The sequence below is a fragment of the Hippocampus zosterae genome, chromosome 2 (genome assembly GCF_025434085.1).
Source record: "Hippocampus zosterae strain Florida chromosome 2, ASM2543408v3, whole genome shotgun sequence".
Classification (NCBI taxonomy): Eukaryota; Metazoa; Chordata; class Actinopteri; order Syngnathiformes; family Syngnathidae; genus Hippocampus; species Hippocampus zosterae.
The window spans coordinates 22,042,428-22,064,810 of NC_067452.1; the positions used below are offsets into that span (position 1 = coordinate 22,042,428).

Below are 22,383 nucleotides of genomic sequence, written 5' to 3' on the forward strand. Positions count from 1 at the left end.
GTTCTTTCACACTGAGTGAATGACAACCGGCATGAAATGTCTTTGGGACACGAAGTCAGCTACCAGAGTTGGCATGTGCAATCGCAGAGAAGAAGCCGTATCGACGTACCGCCAATGATGTGCGAACAGTGAAGAAGTTGTAATTCTATGTTCATTACTTATTCATATTTGTGAAAATGTATTCATAGTGGCAATAGTCAGGTACTGTGCAATCATATAAACAGCTATTCCGCATCACCACACTGGTGAATTTAAAGTGGATGAAGTAGTGCTCAGGCTGTTTTTTGTTTTTTTGGATTGCATTAGACGCAAGTTTAATACAGGTTGGTGAAAAGGTCAGGCATGTCTTTCTCCTCAGGACGCCTTAGATTTCTTTGGCCAAGTCTTCTAAAATTCTCTTCATCTGAAGAACAAAACACACTTGTCATGAGCCACATGGCAAGAGGACATATGAGCCCGAGCGTGAGCAAAAGTTACCTCAGACCAGGTGACCTGCCAAAGCAGCCTTCCTCTGTCAGTGACAAACACAGTCTGACCCCGCGCAAGTCTCAGGATGCTTAAAGCCTGAAAGAAACATTGGGATTCTTCCCTAAATAACAGTACTTTTCAAATTCAGTCAAATTAAAGATTTGAAAAGAACGTCTTGGGAAACGTCGTGAGTCGGCATAAAGACCCACTAATGGAAATTTTGCAGGTGAACGAAGCCCAGCGGATCCGCCAGAGGGAGAGCTGTGTGGGTGTGGAAGTGGTTACAGATGACTTCGATCATGTCCAATCAAAGCATCTCTTTAATTCTTGCTAAAGGTGGCATGCTAGTTGAGCACTAGAGTCTCGACATGGTGGAAGCACGTCTGCACCCGCCCGTTCATTTGCCCCCTTCATCATTGTGCAGCTCAGTGGAATGATTTGAGAACATATTTTACAGTGGTTCAGAGAGTTTGATGCCCGATGTTCACATATTTACCAGTGCTCGACACTGAGTCCGTGTTAGATGTGGCCTGAGATGGTGTCAGGTTTCGATCAAATATCTATCACTAAATTGTCATTTTGGCGGGCGCATCCCCAAGGCGCTCTTTCTGGTGTGCTTTGCCCCCCCAGTTTTGTAGAATTCAGTCAAACTGGCGAACATGTGCCTTGTGCCCATATGAAAATCAGGATACATCGCCAAAAAAATAGAGCCTCTAGTATGAAAGAAGTGTTCCATATGAATCAACTCACACATCTACATGAATATTCGCCAAAAGCGTTAGAGTAGATCAAAGGAGGAAAACACGCCTGCATCTCCATGCTGAGGTTCTGGGTTCAAATCTCAGCTCCAGCCTTCCTATGTGGAGTTTTGAAGTTCTCCTGTACACCTGCTTTCACCCACATCCCCAAATATTTAGTTTCAGTAAAGACTACTGTCTATAAGGGTAAATGTGAATAGTTTGCACCACAAATAAGTAATTGTGATTGTGCAGCTTATTCTGGTGCACACTTTGGCCACCAGGGGCCCAATAAACAGATACGGTCACTCACTAGTAAGCCTCGATAATTGTCATTTGTTTTGCAGAAGATAAAGAAAATACACTTGAGTGTAAAATTGTATGTCTACACCCGCTGCACCATCATTTGTGTTCATGAATTTGTTGATTGAACGGACAGAGCACGTCAACACAGATGTGATTCATTCACCCTGAACTGGCTGCTAGCCAGTCGCAGAAAGCGGAATGTCTTGAGGCATTTAGCGATGCGGATGTTTAAATTACAGAACAAGCAATAAACAGCTTGAAGCCTCTTTTTTGAAGAATTGTTCTCTATCTACCAAACTGCCACCTAACAGCACACGTATTGCAAAAAAAATGTCCATGCAAAAAAATTAACGATGGCTTGTCTTTAAAATCCTCGAAGTTGGGTCATTTATATCTAGAGGCACCATCATGCTTCCTTCTATCCTCATTTGTTTTGCATGATTTCCTTACGTCTGTGTACTGTACTGCTTTTTATGAGAGTACGGAAAATAACCTTTTGGCCACACAGGTGACAGTACATAAATCAGAAGTAAAACAAACATTTGCTGTATGATTTGGAATTGTCGTACATGGTTTACTTGCTTCATTACAAAATGTGAGCCTCCCAAGTGAATTATTTAATGAACTGCATTAACAATAATTATAATCTTCTCACCTCCTGAATGGTGTTGTGAGGACACAACAGGGCAAAAGAAGGTTGAATGCTGCATACTTCCTCTAGATGCCGATCCACTCTCTGAACAAGGACCAAAACATAAAAAAGTTCAGACTTTTTCATATTTTTTACGAACAAATGTGTGATTGGTGAAGGATTTGAGAGATGAGAGTTTGTGTCCCAAAAGTCATAGTGGGAAGAGAGGAAGAAATAATTACTGGCCTTTTCCTGCAAGCGTCAACCAATGGCGTGAATGGCAAAGCATTCACATTGTTCAGCTGTCACGATTCAGTAAACCTCTACCTATTGGATACAGTGATCCCTCGCTACTTTGCGGTTCGTTTATCGCGAGTTCAGTGCATCGCGTATTTTTTCAAACAAAAAAATGATTTTTACATATACATGGAGTACAGTACTGTATATGTTGCACTATGTGACTCGCTGTTTTGTAGTTTCTCGCGGACCGTTTGCGGACTTTAAAAAAAAAATAGAATATATATATATATTTTACCCGTTTATGTTAATTGGACGCTACTTCGCGGATTTTTGTTTATCGCGCGTGGTTTTGGTCCCCATTAACCGTGATAAACGAGGGATTACTGTATTTAAAAATTCCCCTAGTCGCATTTTTCTTTCCTGGGGAACCCATCCTTAGCCAGTTGCTTAAATGTTTTTGACTGTTTGTGGTATTTCTGTCACGCCACAAAATGTCGCACGAAAGCACCAAAGGCTTCACTAAACAGAAAAGAAGAATTTGTGTCAAGGAAACATGTTGAAATGCTCCATCTGACTTCGGGACCAGTATTGCACTGTAATGGCCTAAATTTGGCCTGGGTTGTTAGTGGCATTTCAGTGGCTTTTTTTTTTTTAAATCAAATAATCTGGAAGCCTTTGCTTTCTAAAGGGTAATGCTGCAATATGACCGACATGCTAAACTGTTTTGGCATCATAGTTTGTGACGTACCGGTACTTCGTTTTCAGCAATTAATAGGGGCAATTCTATTGTTATTCACTGACTTACAGTTTACTGTACTACGAGACAGTCACAGTCACCCATTTCTTGCTATGAAATGGCTTGACGTATTAAGCAACAATGCGGTGCTCATGGTTCTATCTTTTCAGAGACAATCTTTCCATATGCACGAGCCAATTGTGAGCTTATAAATTGAATTAACCATCAACACTTTTTTTATGTTCTATACCAATAGTGAATGTGAGAGTGTTTGTGTGTGTGTGTGTGTGTGTGTGTGTGTGCATGTACAGTTTTACCTGGGAAACGCCACATTGACGCAGAAACATCAGCAGCTGTGATCGCGTGACAAAGCCCAGCAATGTGGGCGCCTCTTCAAAGGAGAGAAAAGCACATCCATGTGAAAAAGAGTTGGGCCAGACAAGTGATCAAAGATTACTCAGTGAATTCCTCTCCATCATGAACAATCGTTAACATCCTTCCCAGAGGAGCTCTTTACAATGATCTTTTCCGTTCACAATTTGTTCATTCAAAAACATTTCAGTGTAATTGCAGATTATTGTGAGCTTTCTGTCTATGATGTGTGCAGTGAACGAGCACTATTTTCCACTTGTTTGTGTGAGCCCACCATGTGAGTCCACGACAGGGATTTGCGTCTCTCTGCTGCTCTTCACAACATGTCGGACCTCCTCCGGGCCAGCCGCTTTCTGCAGCTGCACTCGTTTTGCTCCCAAAATGTGTCCCAACTGCATGGAGAGAAACCTGTCAAAGAAGAGACGCATTATCCTCATAACAGCCTCCAGTCAATGGCAAATGCTCTCTTATCACATATTTGTCACCGCAATTCTGTGGAGATTTAAGCCGTTACAGAAGGCTAAATTAGATTTGATCCCCTTCTCATTGAACTGGTTCAGATTTAGATTCTTGCTCGCTGTGTATATTATGGAGGAGATGTGATCGCTGCATTGAAATGATCGCAGTTTGATATACCCAACATAGCATTTGTTGCACAGATGAACATGAATACTAAATACTGTCAAAGTATTGGTATACCCTGGACGTATCCTGATGAGAGAGGGCAGGTGCGGCAGCCTCTTGCTGATGGAGACGGCGTCATAGAAAGATGGGCGGCTGCCAGCGCGAGCAACACCATTGGCCAGCAGAGTGGCAAGGAGGACAGGAACAACGTGGCCGAATTGACCAGTTAACTCTAAAGCCAAGAGGGCCGGTGATAAGGTGTGCGTCACAGCCCCGGAGAATGCTGCTGCACCTACGCAAAACAGCGACAAACATCAGATCGAATCGCGTACACAGGTGCCTTGAGGCATGAGACCAATTCGTTATTCAAATGGAACACATTATAACTCATAGACGGTGCTACAGTCTGTCCATCCATGTATTTTCTAATCCGTTGATGCTTACAAGGGTCGCGGGCGTGCTGGAGCCCATCCCAGCTGTCTTCGGGCAGTGGGCGGGGTACACCCTGAACCGGTTGTCAGCCAATCACAGGGTATACATAAACAAACAACTATCCGCGCTGACACTCACACCTAGGGACAATTTAGAGTGCTCAATCGGCCTGCCATGAATGTTTTTAGAATGTGGGAGGAAACAGGAGTACCCAGACAAAACCCACGCAGGCATGGGAAGAACATGCAAACTCCACAAAGGAAGGCCGGAGCTGGGATCAAACCCTTGTCCTCTGCACCGTGTGGCAGGTGTGCTAACCAGTCGACCACAGTGGCGCCCAGTACTGTGAAATCTTAGTTTTCTTTGAAATTGTTGAATTTCTTTTAAATTGCACCCTGCATTACAATTTGAATGTATTGTACTTGTTAAACCCTATAACACTGTTTTTTGTTGTTGTTTGTTTTTACCGACAAGTGCATATCTCCCAGGATTAATAGAAGACCATTCCTGTGTGCGGGAGGAAATATAAAGTGTTCCTTCTGCAAGCAAACGACCCATAGCTGCCCCTAGAAATACAGAAAACAAAACAAAGATGAGTATTAACTAACAAGCATCTGCACAAAATGATCCGACTTAGTCTATATTGCAACAACCAATATCGAATATAAATACCCACACACCCCTGTTCACATGCATTATTTCTATAAATATAAACACAGAGAACAAGGTAAATGATTTCAAAACCTTTCATAACATTAATGTGTTGTAAAAAGAAAAGAATACTGTACAGATGTGGGTGAAAATCTACCGCCTTTATTACCGATTTGTCTTACTGTTTATTGTGCATGTTAAATTGCTCCATGTACAGCACTTTGTATGCAGCGATGGCTGTTTGAAAGTGCTCTATAAATACTGTTGACTTGACTTGTTGAAAATAGAAGTTCACAAAATGATTATTTGGCCATCGATGTTACAGTAGCATGAGTAGTTTACAAATGTTTAATACTGTATGATTTCATGGGGGAAATGCATTTTATTAGTTGTTCTTAACTTTCTATGAAAGTGGATGGTGACTTTACCATAATACAAAAATCGGATTTTGGGCTGACAACAGTTAAGATAAGAAAACCTTTAGTCTCGCAATGGAGAAATTCCCAATTCACAGCAGCAAAGTTATGAAAGGAAGAAGTAGAACAACAAAATATAGGAGCTACTGGAAAGGCAGGCACTCTCGCGGCGCCATTTTGAAGTCAATAGAACAAAAATAACACTTAGGACATAGACAGTCGTGCAATCTTCACCACTTTTCTGCATACACTTTGTTGTCTGAAGCAGTTATAGATGAAAGAGGAGGCGATCAAAGTGTCCTTTCATAGTGGATCAGAGAACAACCCGTCTAAAAATTAGGCCAAAACTCAAATGTATGCATCCTAGAAGTTTTTATTTTTTTCAGAGGGATAGAATTTCATTTCAATTTAAATCTAATGGAAAGTATGCCATTGGGTAGATCAGGGATAACCTCGAGTGCCCACTGGAAATCCCAATGCCATTTTGTTTCAATGACGCACCATAGAAATGTTTTACCTCCTCACTCACCATAGATGAAGACTGGCATGAAGTACCCGGCTGGCAGAGGCAAAGTGCAGGCAAGCGTCGACATCCACAGCTGAGAGGCAACAACATAAACGCAAGTCTCACCACAGGCCTCACGAATCCAATTCAATCTGGCTGCATTAATTCTGCAACATCAATTTGACGCAAATAATGGTGGGTGGAAAGTACAAAGGCTTATTATGACTGAAAAGAGGAAAAATGCATTTAATTTCGAGTAAAAGGACAAAAATAAAGATCTAATAAAGTGAAAAAAGAAAAATGCGGTCTATCGAGAGAACAACACTGCGAGTGTTAAATTGCGTTATGAGTGTGTGTCAAAAAAGTACAGAGTGATCCTTCCATGCTGACCGACGATCCCTATTCAGAGGGCCGTGAAAAACTGAATTAACTGAACAATGAGGATTGTTGAACCCTTGTCAACCCTTCAGAAGAGGCTGAATAAACACTGAACCCTGTAGGAAAGAGCTGAATGCATTATCTTTGCATTCACATGCTCGTCTTTCTCAGTAACTAAATGGCACATAAATACAAACACTTCTAATAATAATAATAGTAGTAGTGATAAATAATAATAATAAAAATACTGTAACTGCTGTCAGGGCTCCAGACTGGGACGTAAGCCCCTTTTCCATTGTACGGGTCCTACCCCGAAACAGCCTGACTCGGAACTGTGTGGTAGCTTTTCCATTAGACTTTTTAGAGGCCAAAACAAGGTAACAATGAAACCCATTCTCAGAACCTCTTCCAACCTGGTTCTACAGCGCAGGCAAAGGAGGGCCTTGAAATCACTGCGATCTCATTGGCCAATAGGTGTAGGCATTTCTTGAAACATGTGGCAAGGAACTCCACTGCACAACAAGCAAGACGGATGCAGCCAACTGTTGCCAAGACAATAAAATGCAGTACATGCTATACAGTCCACATTTTCTTGTGTTTTGAGCTCACTCTCATTTTAAATTAATGGACCATCGGTGAGGTGAGGTAAGTATGGTTAAGTATTGTTGCAAACACAATATATGCGTAGTTGACAAAAGAAAGGTATTTTTTACCGTATTGGCCCGAATATAAGACAGCCCTGATTATAAGACGACCCCCTCTTTTTCAAGACTCAACTTTGAAAAAAGACTTTTTGAACACCAAATAAATTTTTCACAGAAAATAATTACAGTACATCTGAAAGAAATGATTACAACAATATATTTGAGAGAAAAAGCATGTTATTTTGCCTCATTCAAATCTAAAGTGCAATCACATTTGTAAATGAATGGCTTCTGGTTTTTGAATTGTAAATTACATCACAACTTCTCCAGCTGTGGGTTAACCTGGCCAATCGTTTCTCCAGATTGTCACAAAGCTTCTCCATTTTCTGTTATCTCTTCTTTATTTTCTTACCGCTTTTTATTTTTCTTATTCGTGCTTCCGCTATTTTTATTCTTCATGGCAGGGGTTCACTTTGGCGTGGGGAGTCAAGTGCTTTTGCCATGTCCCACAAAATGCAACTGCTATTCATAGTTTGAATTGTAGCAAAGCCAGTGGCAGAGACTCACCACTCGTGAAATCTGATGGCATTAGTATGGTTAGTGGGTATGACTACCGTGACTGACTGGACAGGTTTTGCTTTACTCTTATGGACAATGGTGACGAAAACTATCAGTGCTTATTTTGTCAACAATAAATCTTGGTGTGCTAGCAGACGAAACCCGATAATGTGTAATGCTTTTGTTGTTTAGGTTTTGCCACTTCAAAGGTTGAGTAATTTTGAAATGGTTCATTGCCCTATGAAAATGCCAATCGCTTAGTGCAAGATATTAGGGCTAATTTTGTCTCCAGTATATTCGGTCCTCTGTTTGTACCTTCATCAGCAGAAAGACAGTCAGCGACAGGTAGATGGAATAGTCAGACGAGCCCCACTCTGTCTCCAGCTGCCATGAGGCATTGTGAGATTGAGACGTCCACGGTGTGTTTTCCAGTAAGGAGGTGAGCAGCTGCTTCATGGTGGACTGAATTTAAAAGAAAAAGAATAAGCTTAATTTTTTTTAAAATTCCCATTGTGGATAAAAGCTGGAGAAATGTCTAATGATAAACTCACACTAAGCCAGCTTTATTGATCTGAGGCACATATTTTACATTATAAAAAAACTGAATATTGAAATAATGATTTACAGTATGAACAAATCTACTTACTCCCATCAGTGACCTAGTATAAAATAATTTCATTCTTCCGTTTGTCATTTACACGTGATGGGTATGGACAGATGCACCAAGATCCATTTGTAGTAAATATGATGATTTTAATATGATGAATTGGATAATAGCACATCTGATGATCTCTCATGGCACTCGGCAATCTGTGCTATGCTTGAGCCCACTCAAATCCTAAAGTCCAGTACGCTCGGCTAGGGTCACCTCGCTGATGTGTACTGAAGTTCGGTACGCTTCCCACAAGAGAATGGCCATGGCCCACCATCACTGGCACATCATACGATAGAAATCAGCAGAACAATTATGATGTCATGGGTTTCTCCCAGCTCTTCCAACCACATATAACAAAATAACAAATTGCATTATCGGTGGAAATATAGCAGAATAATTGTGACTATTCAGATTGTTGCACTTGTCTGCATCCTTGAATTCCCTAAAAAGAAGACAGACGACTAACAACGAATGTTCAAAAAAAAAAAAAAAACTTAGGACTAAGTGTCCTTGAATTTGTTCATGTTTACTGAAAATAGAAGCAACTTGTATTTTGTTTTCATTTTGTTCCCATAATGATTGATCGTAATAATGTTTCCATTCATATTTACAGAAAATGGAGGCAAGGTATTGGTTTTTTTCCTCTCCGATGTGGCCCATGATGTAAACAAGTTTGACACCCCTGCCCTAAGTTCTAACCAGTAGTAGTTCTCTGGATAAAGACCCACCTTGGAAGCCATGTGTTGTCCCATGGAGAGAGGAAAGGTAAGAGATGCCAAAAAGAAGGCCACTACGGCAGAGTACAGTGCTTTCCTGCAGAGGGAAGCATCACTATCATTTCAATTTCATTTGATTTTTCTTACCATTGTGTTTGAATTTCGTTGGTAGGTACCATTAATTATTACCGGTACTACTCATCCATCTGATTGTTATTTTCTAACTATGTAAAGCACATCGAGTTACCTTGTGCTTGAATCACCTATATAATTAAAGCTGCATTCCCTCCATCACTGTGTGTGTGTGTGTGTGCGTGCCCACTCTTTTTTCAGTATGTTGATGAGCCCTGCGTTTGTGGTGATGAGCTCCAGCATGAGGCGATGCAGGGAGAGGTACAAGCAGCTGACAGCTCCACAGAGCCACCTGTTTCCAACACACACACGGGTCATTAGCGGCCATGATGAGGCTAAGTGGAAGAATAACAACAGCTCAGAGTTTCCACATGGCCTAATGTGAATATGAATCACTCGGATGTCTTCACTGGGAATGTAACTAAATTGGATATGAAGAGTCAGTCAGCGTCAGCTCACCCCAGCAGAGCAAAGAGCAGAATCTCTGACGGGAGGAAAGGCAATTCCGTGGGGAAATTGGTTTGAAACAACACCTGAAGAGTCTCTGAAGGGACAAAACAAATCAAATCTTCCATCATTTAAGTTCAATTAGCTTGTCCTGAAATCTGAACCAGATATAAATTGCATCTAAAGTCATTTCTTCCAAGTTTTTTTTTCCTCATCCATTTAAATAATGAATTATTCTGTACCAAACAATTACTGGGCTTGTGCAAACAATCCTTAAGTGTGTGTTTGCATACAGTATGTTTGTCCGGAAACAGACGACTTCAAACTGGCAGTGTACTACATGGCGAGTTAAAATATCTGAAATCAGACAGAATTTCTATGCCACTCCATCTCTGCTATAAATAGCTGTCTGGAAGCTTTTGGAACCTCGCTGTATTGATTTGTGCCTTCTAAGCTGGAAGAGCCTTAAGAAGGCTCCGTTGCTGATGTTGAGCGATAAGACTCAGTGTGAGTTCTGTCGGTACTAGCTGTGAAAGTTTAAAAAGAGAAAATCTCTTGAAAAGAAGCTAAACACTGTGAAAACTGAATGTTAAAAGGTTGTACAGCACCCCTGCAAATGGGCTTTATTGCAAGTGAAAATGGTATAGGCTTATAAGTTGACTGCATGTATAGCCACTAAATGGGCCTGCATGTCATGGAACATTTCTTCTTTTTGTTTTGTTATTAGCATTATAGGAGTTGAGCAGCTTCATAGACCATCAATTCTAAATTTGGAAGGAAAATGCAGAAATTGGAACTGGGTCTATTGTTCTTACCTCACTGTACACTTATCAGTTGTGATGGTCTAAAGACAAAAATGGCAATGATTAACCCCCACCACATTTTTTGAACTATTGTGCATAATTTTGATAATTTGCCTTGAAAGATGGACTTAAACATTTTAATGAATATTTTAGAAATGCCTTTCACACATTCTTATTATTTCTCATTGGGAAAATTTAAATTAAATGCCAGAATAACAGACGGAGGAACAGCCTCCAGTGCAGTGATTGCGAGCAACTTGGTGTACTTATGACACAAAATTAACTTCAATTAGCAGCCACACATTTTCTATGCCGTTTATCTTCATTAGGCTAGCTGGGGAAGTAAATTATTAGCTTCATTATAGCTAACCAAGTGAATCAAGTTTTGGAACCCAAAAGTGTAGACGCCAGACATGGTCTCCGAAACAAAAAGTATTTAACGTACAAAATTCGCACCGACAAAGTAGGAACATAATGGGCTGGTCAAAACAAGGACCAGAGGGCACAAAAAACGAACAACAAAAAGCGCTTGCACAAAAGGCAAGGGAGGAAAATAAGGATCACGAAGACAAACAAAAACAATGTATCAAAATACACGCAAGAGAAAGCCAATTCAGTGAATTCAATTCACTAAATAAAATCCAATACTTACAAAACCATTGGTACCGAGAATTCAAAAGCGAAACACGACGAGATATATGGCAAGAATAGTCTATGGGCAAGGAGGCATCAAAGCATAAACAATACTCCAAACAATAGGATTGTTGGTCCTTAAATACACAGTTCCTTAATTGAAAGATTGGCAGCAGGTGTGCAGCCAGAAATTCTGCTCAGTCTGCCACCTGCTGGCCAGGCCAAGGACAGGAACATGACAGTTAGCTATAATAAAAAAAATTTCTAAGCATTTTTAAAATCAAATTTCCCACAATACATCTTATAAATCCGTCAAATGTTCCCATCTTTTAATGTTGTGGGCCAACTATGTTTTACCTTCATCACCACTCCAAACAGACAATAAGCGGAAGGCCAATGCACCGCAGGCCACTGAGAAGAAACATGGGAAGTAGTTCTGCATGTCAAAGTGAGAGGACATCACCTCTATGCTGAAAAGCACACCTATGGGGACGGGAAACAAAACAAACATTGACCTTTCCGAGCCTCATTAGCTTAGCTGGCTAAGCTTGCTAATAGCTAGAGCTAAACTCAATTGACAAGGAACACAAGTACTGTACATTGCTTACCTTGCACCAGACAAAGGTGATCTTTTATTCAACCAATACATACAGTACAAATAAACATAGCGTAAAAACATACATATGTGTCATTTTAGCCATATAAATGTGTGTGTAAGTGTGTGTGTGTGTGTGTGTGTGTGTGTAAGTGTGTGTGTGTGTGTGTGTGTGTGTGTGTGTATACACACGTAAGATGGAGGAGTATAATAAATTTGCATGAGCTCAGTGGAACTGTAGAGACAAGCAAGTGAGAGGATGATAAAGATGAGGATAGAGTAAAAATGATGGATGACTAAAAAAAGAGCACAATTTAGGAAGATTTTTTTTTCTTACCACTAACAGGTGCTCCAAAGCAGCTAGCGACACCGACTGCAGCGGCTACAACTAACATGTCTCCATCTGCTTTCTTCCAGACAACATAAAACAAGGACAATGAGCTGATTTATTCAAACCACCATTAACCTGCACTAAGTGGATGGCATGCCTCCTCTACGGGGTGCCAAGCAACGAAAGGAAAGATGCAACAGCCTGATTAAAAAAAAAAAAAACTGAAGAAAATGAAAGCTGCAAGTAGCAATGACTGGGCCCTCACATCCCACATTTGTCACGGTTGTGTGGAGTGTACGACTTTATGTGAATATACTATAGCCTATGATGCGAGTTTGAAAAGTGTCAGAGGCGCTATGATGGCAGCACCACATTTCTGCCAGTAGGGCCATCTATAAATCTCTGAAGTCTGGGTCTTTTTTAACACATCAGACAAGTTAGGCCAACACACAAGACAAATTTGGTCAAGCTCTGACCTGACAGAATTCACTTATTATTTGGGTTTAGTATTTTATGATGAGTCAAACATTGCTCCTAGCTTCAGCTTTCATTTGCAGTGAGGAAAAACGCACGGTGAAAATCAGTGTACAAAATGAACTCTAAAAATGGTAATCACCAAAATGGCAGACATTCTGAGCTTAGTTTACATTGGTTTGGTCTTGTTGAACTACGAACACGGTGCAAAAAAAATGTAAATATTTTGAAAAAGTGTAGAAATTGCTCAGTCATAAGATAAGAAACCCTTTATTAGACTCGCAATGGAGAAATTCCCAATTCACAGCAGCAAAGTTATGAAAGGAAGAAGTAGAACAACAATGAATTACCAGGAGTGCCTTGACAGGTGAGTTTAAATTGTTTTGTGACAATTTTAAATTTTTGTGACAATAATTCCCAGCTGTCTTCAGGCAGTAGGCGGGGGACACCCTGAATCGGTTGCCAGCCAATCGCAGGGCACACAGAAACAAACAACCATTCGCACTCACACTCACACCTAGGGACAATTTAGAGTGTTCAATCAGCCTGCCACACGTGTTTTTGGAATGTGGGAGGAAACCGGAGCACCCGGAGAAAACCTGACAATAATTTAAAAAGATTAATATCTCAAATGGTTAAGAAAAATCCTCAAATTTTGTAGAGGATAAGGAATATATGGCTGTGATTATTCTTATTTATATGTCTCCATGTGTTGCTCCACCATTTGTTTTCAAATGCCATTCAATGCTTTAAGGGTTCAAAAACTGCAACAAGCAATGCTAACCGTTAGCAAGTCAATGGTGTCACAGTAGATGTACTGTTAATTCTAGTGACACTGGATTGTACAGTTGATGTTTTTTTAGTGGTTTTGTTTTGTTTTGTCACGGGCTTCTTTACAGTACTGTACCTGTTTTGTGGCTTGTAGTAGTGAGCAGAGCTTGTTCAAGTAGCCAGCCATCATGGTACAAAGATGCACAAATGGACCCTGATGTTTGGAAATAAACACCTACAATAAATAACAGAGAATTTTGAAGACGCATGTGCAATGGAAGAAACCTCTCACCACTTTTCCCAGGAAAATTGTGCTCCCAGCTGCCAGTGTACAAATGAGACCTAGGAACTTGATAAACATGTTGGTGAGGGATAAGTAATGCGGTAGTTGTATGCCCGTCAGCATGGTCCTCACCTCTGGTATTCCGGAGCCTGACAACAACAAAAAAAATCAATAAAGAAATTACAAGACTTAACCATCAACTCGCAGGCATACTTGCATTGCACCTCAGTGTAATGAAGCATTTCTCTGGAATACTTTCTCTCAGCACTTACTAAATGTATCCATTGAGATGATTTTTAATTTTTTGCGGGGGGTGATTAGGTATTAATTTAAAAATGTGACCATCCTTCGTACTTATGTTCTAGCTGGAAAAAAAATTATTGTTTTGTTTGTTTGTCAAAAAAATAAATAAAAGACATATGAAGCCAACCAAAAAGAATCAAATGTAATCTAATTTGTTAAATTGTCCTTCAATTACTACTTTTTAATGGGCTGAATGCTAACTAAAATAAACACAATCTCCATTACATAACTGAAACATGAAAGTGATTTCTTAATCATAATAATTCAACATAATATGACACAGTTTAATTTGTGGACAATTAAATCATTATTTCATTGTCAGTAAGTACTTTCTTCCACATACAATATATGTATACATACATACGTATGTAATACACATGAGACAGAAAAAGAGAAAGAGAGAGAGTGAGAGAGTGAGAGAGTGAGACAGAGAGAGAGAGAAAGAGACTTCAACAGCAGGTTCCAAACTTGAGTTTTAAAATTGAGAGCTAATTCCTGAGAAATGACAAGTTTGCTCAAACTACCTTTATTAATATTCATATATGTGAAATACTCATCAGCTGACCTTAGTATAATATTTATGAAGTTTATGAGTCAAGGTTTTCTGAAACTGATGCTTGCATACTCCACTCTGTATTTTGTGTGACGTCTTACTGGTCCCGACAACTGAGTGTTTGATAAACGGTAACATAGAGATCAAAAAGTCTATTTTTTTGGACCTTCATGTCTATCCTGTGTTTTTGTCTTGATTTAACTGTTTGATTGTATGGCATCCTTGTGCGCTTTTAAAGGTGACTTCACATACAGTAGATTGCGTGATCATTGCCATGTACGGGACCTGTGCAGTGGCAGACAGACCTGTGGAGAAGGGACAGATGTTGTGGCAGAGTGAAGCTGAGATAGCACAGAGGCATGCTGGGTAAAGAGTCCAACAGAAGAATTGGAGCAGACTGCTACCCTCCAGCTGGCTATAAAGCCACTGGTGAGCTACAAAAACACACACACAAAATCTCAATCATTCCACTCTTACTGGTGATGTCTGTGAAAAAAAACCTACGGTTGAAATTGTTGGCCTTTGAACATTATTTGGTAGGATTTATTCCAAAAAGCGCTTTGATAGTTTTTAATGAGCTTGGGTCCTCCCAATTACACATTTGCACGAATGCTTATGTCGCTTGAAAATAGCGCAAGCCATACAAGGACAACATAGTGTTTGTTTTATGCTTGTTTTGTACAATATCGTATTGATGTAATGTCGTCCTCTCCATGTGTGTTTGCGTACCTGTCAGGAGCTTGCTTACACTCAGGTCCATAAGAAAGCTGAGAATGGCGCTTAACATTCCAAGAGCAGCATAGATGTACCATTCCATCCCGCAAACTCTTTCCAGGCAATATTTTAGCTTCAAAAGACAACCTATGAAATAAAAAAAATGGGAAACAAATAGAATTAAAGTCTATAAATAAAATACGAGAAAGAACACATGAACTGAAACAACATATTAATTATACATTAAGATGCCATATTTTCCTTTTATTTTTCAAGCATGTCCTTGTTTTCTTGTATGTTAAGGATTTCAAAAGTGTTGCCTTCTAGCCTTCCTTGAAGCAAAATTACCCATCATGGCCTCGTATGATATTTGCTCCCCAACTGTGAAGTTGCTGCTTATGATACTGGGGCCAAGTAGGTTTTAATGAACTTGATCTTTCAAAGGTTCTCTCTGCTTGAGCCACAGTGACAGAAGAAATGAGAGCAATTTGAAGACTAATGTCGAGGGCAAGTCTACCGTGGAGTGCGAATTGGTAATCATTGTCATTGTAAAGGGCTTCACTGGCCTGTAGACAAATTGGCGACCAAATAGAGGCTCAAGTCTCATGTCGCTGCGACACCTCCTGGAGACGATCCGGATTGCTCGGGAGTCGCGGTGAATTGTAACTGTCAGATTTTGAACAATGACCTTTTCGAACCTTTTTCCAAGCCTCAAGCATGTCTTGGAGACTAACCTTTTCAACCTGTTGGAAACCAAAGAGTCGAATGACCTATCGCGTGGATGTCGCTGCCAAGTCTATGTAACATCGCCTGACCCACTAGACCAGGCATGTCCAAAGTCCGGCCCGCGGTCGAATTTCATCCGGCCCTCAGCCCCCGTCATAAAATCAGTGCCGTCTGGCCCGCAGGTTGGGCGCAATGGAACACGTGTTGCATTGACTGAGGTCTCGTAGACTGGTGAGTGATGTTTCATAGAGTACTGCTTCCCTCTAGTGGCTAAATGAGTAATAGCATTCACTAAATGAGTAATAGCATTTAGACACTAGGTGGCATCACTCACGAGTTAACAAGACATGACTCCGTGTTTATATTGACTGATATGTCATATTTCAAATTCCTGTTTCAAATGAACCAAAAGAAATTCTTAAGATTGTTGTAATTAAAATAAAAATGGAAATGTGAAACAGACTGGCTTACTAAAACTTGAACAATATTGTTGTTCAATGTAAAGAATGTCAGCCAAGGTCGGCCCCCCGACATTTTACCACATAAAATCTGGCCCACTTGGCAAAAAGTTTGGACACCCCTGCACTAGACTAAACCTTCTGAAGGTGAGATTGAGCCTACGCTGACCTCTGGGCAAATTAGTCTCACCGAGACACCGCCCCGGTGAGAGTGCAAGCAATACTTTGGTTTTGTGAGTGGCCTGAGTCGCTCAACTGATCAGCGCTGCCGACGCCTCGGCAACTGAGTTGGGTCCATTATGCATTGTGGATTCACCATTTGTTTCCCGATCTGCTTTCAAGAGTGTCACACTGTCATCGTACTCTGGTTGTTTGTATTTAGAAATACATCTTTTATACACAAGTCAGGCCATTACACAATAGAAAACCAAGTCTGGAGCATTTTCTTTTTTTAGCGGCGTGTTGTCGATCCCCCAAGCCATGTGTGTGATTTGTTTTATGCTTGTCTTTTTCCATCCATCCATATTCTTCAACGTATCTGGGGTCAGATCACAGGAGCGGCACCCAAAGTCGAGTCTCAGACTTCCCCCTACCCATCCTCTTTGCCCAACTTTTCTGGGGAGAACTCAAGGCATTCCACAGCTATTGTCTCAAGTCAAGATAATGGATGGATGCTCGGCATTCTGCTGTGGCCAAGCCCCCACTGGAACCAAGTACACCAGTGAAAGAGAAGCATGACCTCAATTATCTTAAGACTGTAAATGTCAAATGCACTAGGGCACGCCTGTGATGAATTGATGGCATCTGCAATGATCAGAGTCAAATGTCAGACCTTTGACAAACCCCCGGGAGCGTTTGTATGGTTTCTGTGGATCAGCGCGGAGCAGCGTCCAACTCTGGAACGTCTCTTCGTTTTGAATTCTTCTCTCGTGCATGCGGCTGCCTCCGTCACTTTCACTCTGACGAGACTCATCCAGGAGCCTCATGGTGCCTTCAAATGTTTGTGTTAATTCAAACAAGCACGAGCTAAAAATCCATGGATGAAACTGCTTGGTTATCGAAGATAAAATCCAAACTGAAGAGACTTACCCGGATACAGTGAATGTGTTGTACGATGTGTTGGCAAGGTCGTGTGTGTACAGGTACTTCTGTGGGCATTCATATAATTGAGCAGTCACACTTGGGAGAGCTGCTGAGTTTAACTCTTTGGAGAAAGATTGCTACTTGCCTTTCACATGAAATCACCAGGGAATGATTTACTAAAAGGAAGAACAAAACACAGTCTTACAGTCCTGATGACAAACAGGGCATGCGAATAAATGTGACCAAAATGTTATTCCCTCTCAAAACATGCACTAAAAGTCAATTCTGTGGCATTGAAATGGTAAGTCCACGTTCATTAATGAATACCCTACCTTTGACCTTACACAATGATTACCTCCACTTCAGACCTGAGTCTCAAAGTCAGGCTCCCTGTGTGCAAACATATTTATGTCTTTCATGACTGCTGTTACTCATACACACGCCCACACACCTACACTTGCCTTGAGGCCGGAATGCAGACACTGTTTTATTTTTCTCAATTCCACCTCCCATTCACACTTCCAATTAGCACTTATGCTATTTTAGAGATTTGAGATCTGCCAGCATTAGTCGTGCATGCGCACACAAACACACACGCACACACACACAGAAAGGTAGAAACACACAAAACATGTTTCTATGGAGACACTCCACCAAAAGTAAAAGCTGAGTTAATTTATGATTAACAATAATTGAACACAAGGGCAGGATGTGCATTAGAGACCTGATCCTTCTTTTCCTCAGACCAACAAATCAGAGGATAGAAAAAAAAGCTGGCCCTCAGAAATTATTCTGGAATCGGATTTGTTAAAGAAACATTCCAATTATTAATATAATTGGAATTACATGGCCCACGAGCATGACTAATTCTAAAGGCTCTTGGTTGATTCAAGAGACATGGTAGCACACAGAAGCTGGACTCTGTTTGGGCAAAAAGCCCCAAAACAAAACCAAAAAAAAAAACCTAACACCCTAATGCCTGGTAATTCAGTGCAGAGGCACTGCCTATGCGCAGATAAAGCACAATTCGTTAGGTATTATCATCTGTGGGGGCACCATCGTCCACTGGGTGGCCTAATTTGCGTGAAGGGACGCATTTCGACATCAGAGTGCAAACGTCATGCATGAACACTTCAACGTGCACTTGACATGTTCAAATATCCATCACTACCCCGCCCTCATTCCATATTCATTTGACATTTTTCTATTTTTGGCACGGTGAGCGACATTTTAGCACGTCGGCCTCGTAGTGCAGAGGTGCAGGGTTCGATTCCGGCTCCGGCCTTCCTGTGTGGAGTTTGCATGCTCTCCCCATGCCTGTGTAGGTTTTCTCTGGGTACACTTGTTTCCTCCCACACTCCAAAAACATGCGTGGCAGCTTAATGCAACACTCTATTTTGTCCCGAGGTGTGACTGTAAGTGTGAATGGTTGTTTTTCTGTATGCCCTGTGATAGGCTGGCAACCAGTTCAGGTTGTGCCCTGCCTCCTGCCCGAAGACAGCTGGGATAGGCTCCAGCACACCCGTCCGTGATCCTTGTGAGCTTAAGCGGATGGGAAAATGAATGGATGGATGGATTTTTCTGTTTTATTGAAGTATTTAATGAATGATCATTATGATCAATAAAAATAATATCATTACAAATGTTTATGAATTACTTTAAAAAATGTCCAGCCCTTTATTTGAACAACAGCCGTGAAATGAACAGACCGAAGTATCCAGAAAAATAAATACATCTAATCGCAGCTCTGAAGCTCAGCGAGGCTTGAACAAAGACACACATCCTGTCACATGGAACTCATAAGCATACCGATAAAATAAATGAACATGTAACATGATGAGACCTTCCATGCTTCCACCATCTATGGTGATGGGCTGTTTGCCTGTCCGCCGCCCTTATGTAACACAAAGCAGCTGAAACGCACACACAGTCTGTTCGGAATGTACACAAACAAATGCACAGCACAGATTCAATGTCCCCGCTGAGCCAGGCAGGATTGCACGATCACATTCATTCTTTAAAGTACCCCCATACATTACTTTTCATTCGTTCAACTAACACATCCCATCTAGTCACTCCATTTTCTTGTAGCTGTAATATGTTTCAACTTTCTTTCTGACAGTTGAACGCAGTTATTTCTGTTGATGCTGGCTTCTTTCTTGCCTATTTGAATCGACAAGTGTAGCATAGAGTAATTGGCCATAACTTAACGTCCACCTGCATAGAATTTTAAATCCCAATGGACTAAAAACTAAGCTTTGGCAGAGACGATAGTGTTGTGTTATTGCCTTTGGCCAAAGAAATGGCCACTTTGAGTACTTTCCCATCATCAAAATGGGTATTATCTCCAATACTGTATACATCCCGGAACTCCTCACCCCCAAACTACTCCACCTCGGTGTGTCCCCTACGATCTGCCAGTGGATCCTCAGCTTCCTGACGGGACGGACACAACAGGTGAGACTGGGAGCAACAACATCATCAATACGCACTACCAGCACTGGTGCCCCACAGGGATGTGTCCTCTCGCCTCTGCTCTTCTCTCTCTACACAAACGATTGCACCTCAACAGATCCAGCTGTCAAACTCATAAAGTTCGCAGACGACACCACGGTCATCGGTCTCATCAAAGACGGCGACGAGTCTGCGTACCGCCAACAAGTGGAGCAGCTGGAGCTTTGGTGCGGCCGACACAACCTCGGGCTGAACACGCTCAAAACTGTAGAGATGATCGTGGACTTCAGGAAACATTCTTCTCCTCAGTTGCCCCTCACACTATCCAACTGCCCTGTGTCAACCGTCGAGACCTTCAAGTTCCTGGGAATCACAGTCTCCCAGGACATGAAGTGGGAAGTCAACACCATCTCCATCCTGAAAAGGGCCCGGCAGCGGATGTACTTCCTGAGGCTGCTGAGGAAGCATGGCCTGCCACAGGAGGTGCTACGACAGTTCTACACTGCAGTCATCGAATCAATCCTGTGTTCTTCCATCACGGTTTGGTTTGGGGCCGCCACAAAAAAGGACAAAATCCGACTTCAACGGACAGTTAGGACGGCAGAAAAAATCGTTGGCACCGCCCTACCCACTCTTGAGGACTTGTACACTGCAAGAATCAAGACAAGGGCACGGAAAATCCTCCTGGATCCCCCGCACCCTGCCCACCACCTTTTTCAGCCACTCCCCTCAGGCAGACGCTACAGATCCATGCGCACCAAATCCAGTAGACACTTGAACAGCTTCTTCCCTCTAGCCATTAACTCCTTAAACAGTCACTGACAGTCACTCTTCTTGCACCACAAAATGGTACTTCAAAACTAGTGGTTACTCTAAAATGGTTCAATGATTTTGTTGTTTACGATGATACTAGTGCAGCGTGTTATACCGGAGACAAATTCCTTGTGTGTTCTACATACTTGGCCAATAAAGATGATTCTGATTCTGATTCTGATTCTGATTGCAAGTCGGGTCACTCATATCTCACTGCACCACTCTAATAGCTTTTATTTCCATCATTGCAAAATTTACTGGGAACACTGCATATAGTATTCGAAAACATAATGATGACATGATGTTCAATTGCAGAAAGTGAATGAAAAATAACAAATATAGCTGCAGGGTGCATTTTTCTTTTTCATAAATAAAAGAACCTAATTTTACAGTCGTCGGTGGGAAAAAAAACTTCCTGTCAGTCACTAAACTAGTTGCCTGAACTGCAGTTTACATCTGCTTCACATGTGCATTGAACAGCCCACTGCAATTATTCCCAACGAATGTACACAATATTTGTGAACAAGCTTATGCTTGAGGGCTTGTGGTGTACCAACAATGTAAACAGCTCGTCATTGAAGTCTAATGGGTGTAACAACATACATTATATTAAAGACATTAACAAAGCCACAATGTTGAATTTGAATGTTGTGGATGTCATCAGCCAGACGTCATGAATTGCAGATACTGTATTAATAGCCGCTCAGTCCCCGACACGCGGGCAGCTTTGTTTTCCAGCGCATTCTTTCCATCTTTGTTTGGCTCGCAGCTTTGCTTTGGAGATAAAATATTTTCCAACCTACTCAGAGCTTAGTTGGTAGGTCATTTCTGTGTCAATTAGAAAGTAATCAAGTTAAAAATAAATAAATAATGTATTCTTTAGGCGGAATTTTATAAGTTATTAAGTACGGTGGTGTCAGGACCTTGTTCGTGATGGCATCTTTTCATTGCCCTCTATGGAACATGAGCACCACAAATTCTGCCTAGCGACAAATGGTGTGACCTGGAAAGAAAATATTAACAATTCTGTCCATGTATGACTCTATGTCACTGCATCTATTAGATACGTGTGTAACACCGATGTCATTGCTCTCAGGAATTTCGTGGGAATGCTGCAGTTTCCTGGAAATGTAGCTTCCTAAGGGAATTGTTCGATTCATTGTTCTGGTCCAAAAATTACACTCATGAGTTAATTGGATAGGATACAGCACGGGTGGCCAAATAGAGGAGCGTAAACAGAACAGCTCACGTCATTGCAAAGACACACACAACAAACCAACGCTTACACGAGCACAGCAACATGCTTGTATCATGTCAAGCCATATAATTGGTCACAGCTTTACAGTCAAGTCATTCGTGAACTGGTGCTTATTCGCTGTTCATGATTTAGGAATATACCCATTTAAAAGGGATACTTCACGAATTTTGCCATTTTCAGCAGGAACAACCTAATATTTTGTGAATAATGAATTTGATAACAACATAACTATTTTTCATGAACAATAAGCACCTTCGAAAGGGTACTTTTCCATTTGCTGTCGACTGAAAATGACATCACCTCACCAGGGCTCAGGTAACAACCAATCACGGATCATGTGTTTTTAGTTGACAGGAAGTGGCAAAATGTGTTTTTAAAAATGCTAATTGGACATGAAAACTTATAAAGCTATCAAATTAATTCGCGACAAAATATGAACTTTTTAGAATGAATGAATGAATGTCATTACTGAAAGTCCAAGAT

At 41.1% G+C, this 22,383-nt stretch overlaps 2 protein-coding genes across 5 annotated transcripts in view; one reads left to right on the forward strand and one right to left on the reverse strand.

Annotated features, from left to right (window-relative positions):
* Positions 1-22,383, forward strand: part of LOC127596313 (uncharacterized) — a 747,551-nt gene that overhangs the window by 630,714 nt on the left and 94,454 nt on the right. The window lies entirely within an intron of this gene.
* Positions 131-17,496, reverse strand: clcnk (chloride channel K). 2 transcript variants are annotated; one of them, XM_052058605.1, is made up of 20 exons: positions 17,382-17,496; positions 17,125-17,283; positions 15,124-15,255; positions 14,700-14,828; positions 13,548-13,687; positions 13,392-13,469; positions 12,017-12,089; positions 11,442-11,567; positions 9,661-9,745; positions 9,392-9,493; positions 9,082-9,166; positions 8,014-8,160; positions 6,143-6,212; positions 5,014-5,112; positions 4,190-4,406; positions 3,765-3,898; positions 3,436-3,509; positions 2,167-2,247; positions 478-564; positions 131-403 (listed from the first exon to the last, which is right to left on the reverse strand). In XM_052058605.1, exons 1-20 carry the CDS (start codon positions 17,452-17,454, stop codon positions 365-367), a joined length of 2,130 nt encoding a protein of 709 aa, XP_051914565.1. In that variant the 5' UTR covers positions 17,455-17,496; the 3' UTR covers positions 131-364. The 2 variants fall into 2 exon arrangements, with proteins under 2 accessions (XP_051914565.1, XP_051914566.1); XM_052058606.1 differs by lacking the exon at positions 17,382-17,496 and having other exon boundaries at positions 17,125-17,371.

What these genes read in the sequence shown, in the direction of transcription:
- clcnk (XM_052058605.1), bottom strand. Translation starts at nt 17,454, where the DNA reads ATGAATGCCCACAGAAGTACCTGTACACACACGACCTTGCCAACACAT. An exon ending in CTCCCGGGGGTTTGTCAAAG is followed by an intron (nt 15,256 to 17,124) that starts GTCTGACATTTG and finishes TTTATTTCATAG; the next exon opens with GTTGTCTTTTGAAGCTAAAA. An exon ending in CCCTGTCGTGGACTCACATG is followed by an intron (nt 3,510 to 3,764) that starts GTGGGCTCACAC and finishes TCTCCTTTGAAG; the next exon opens with AGGCGCCCACATTGCTGGGC.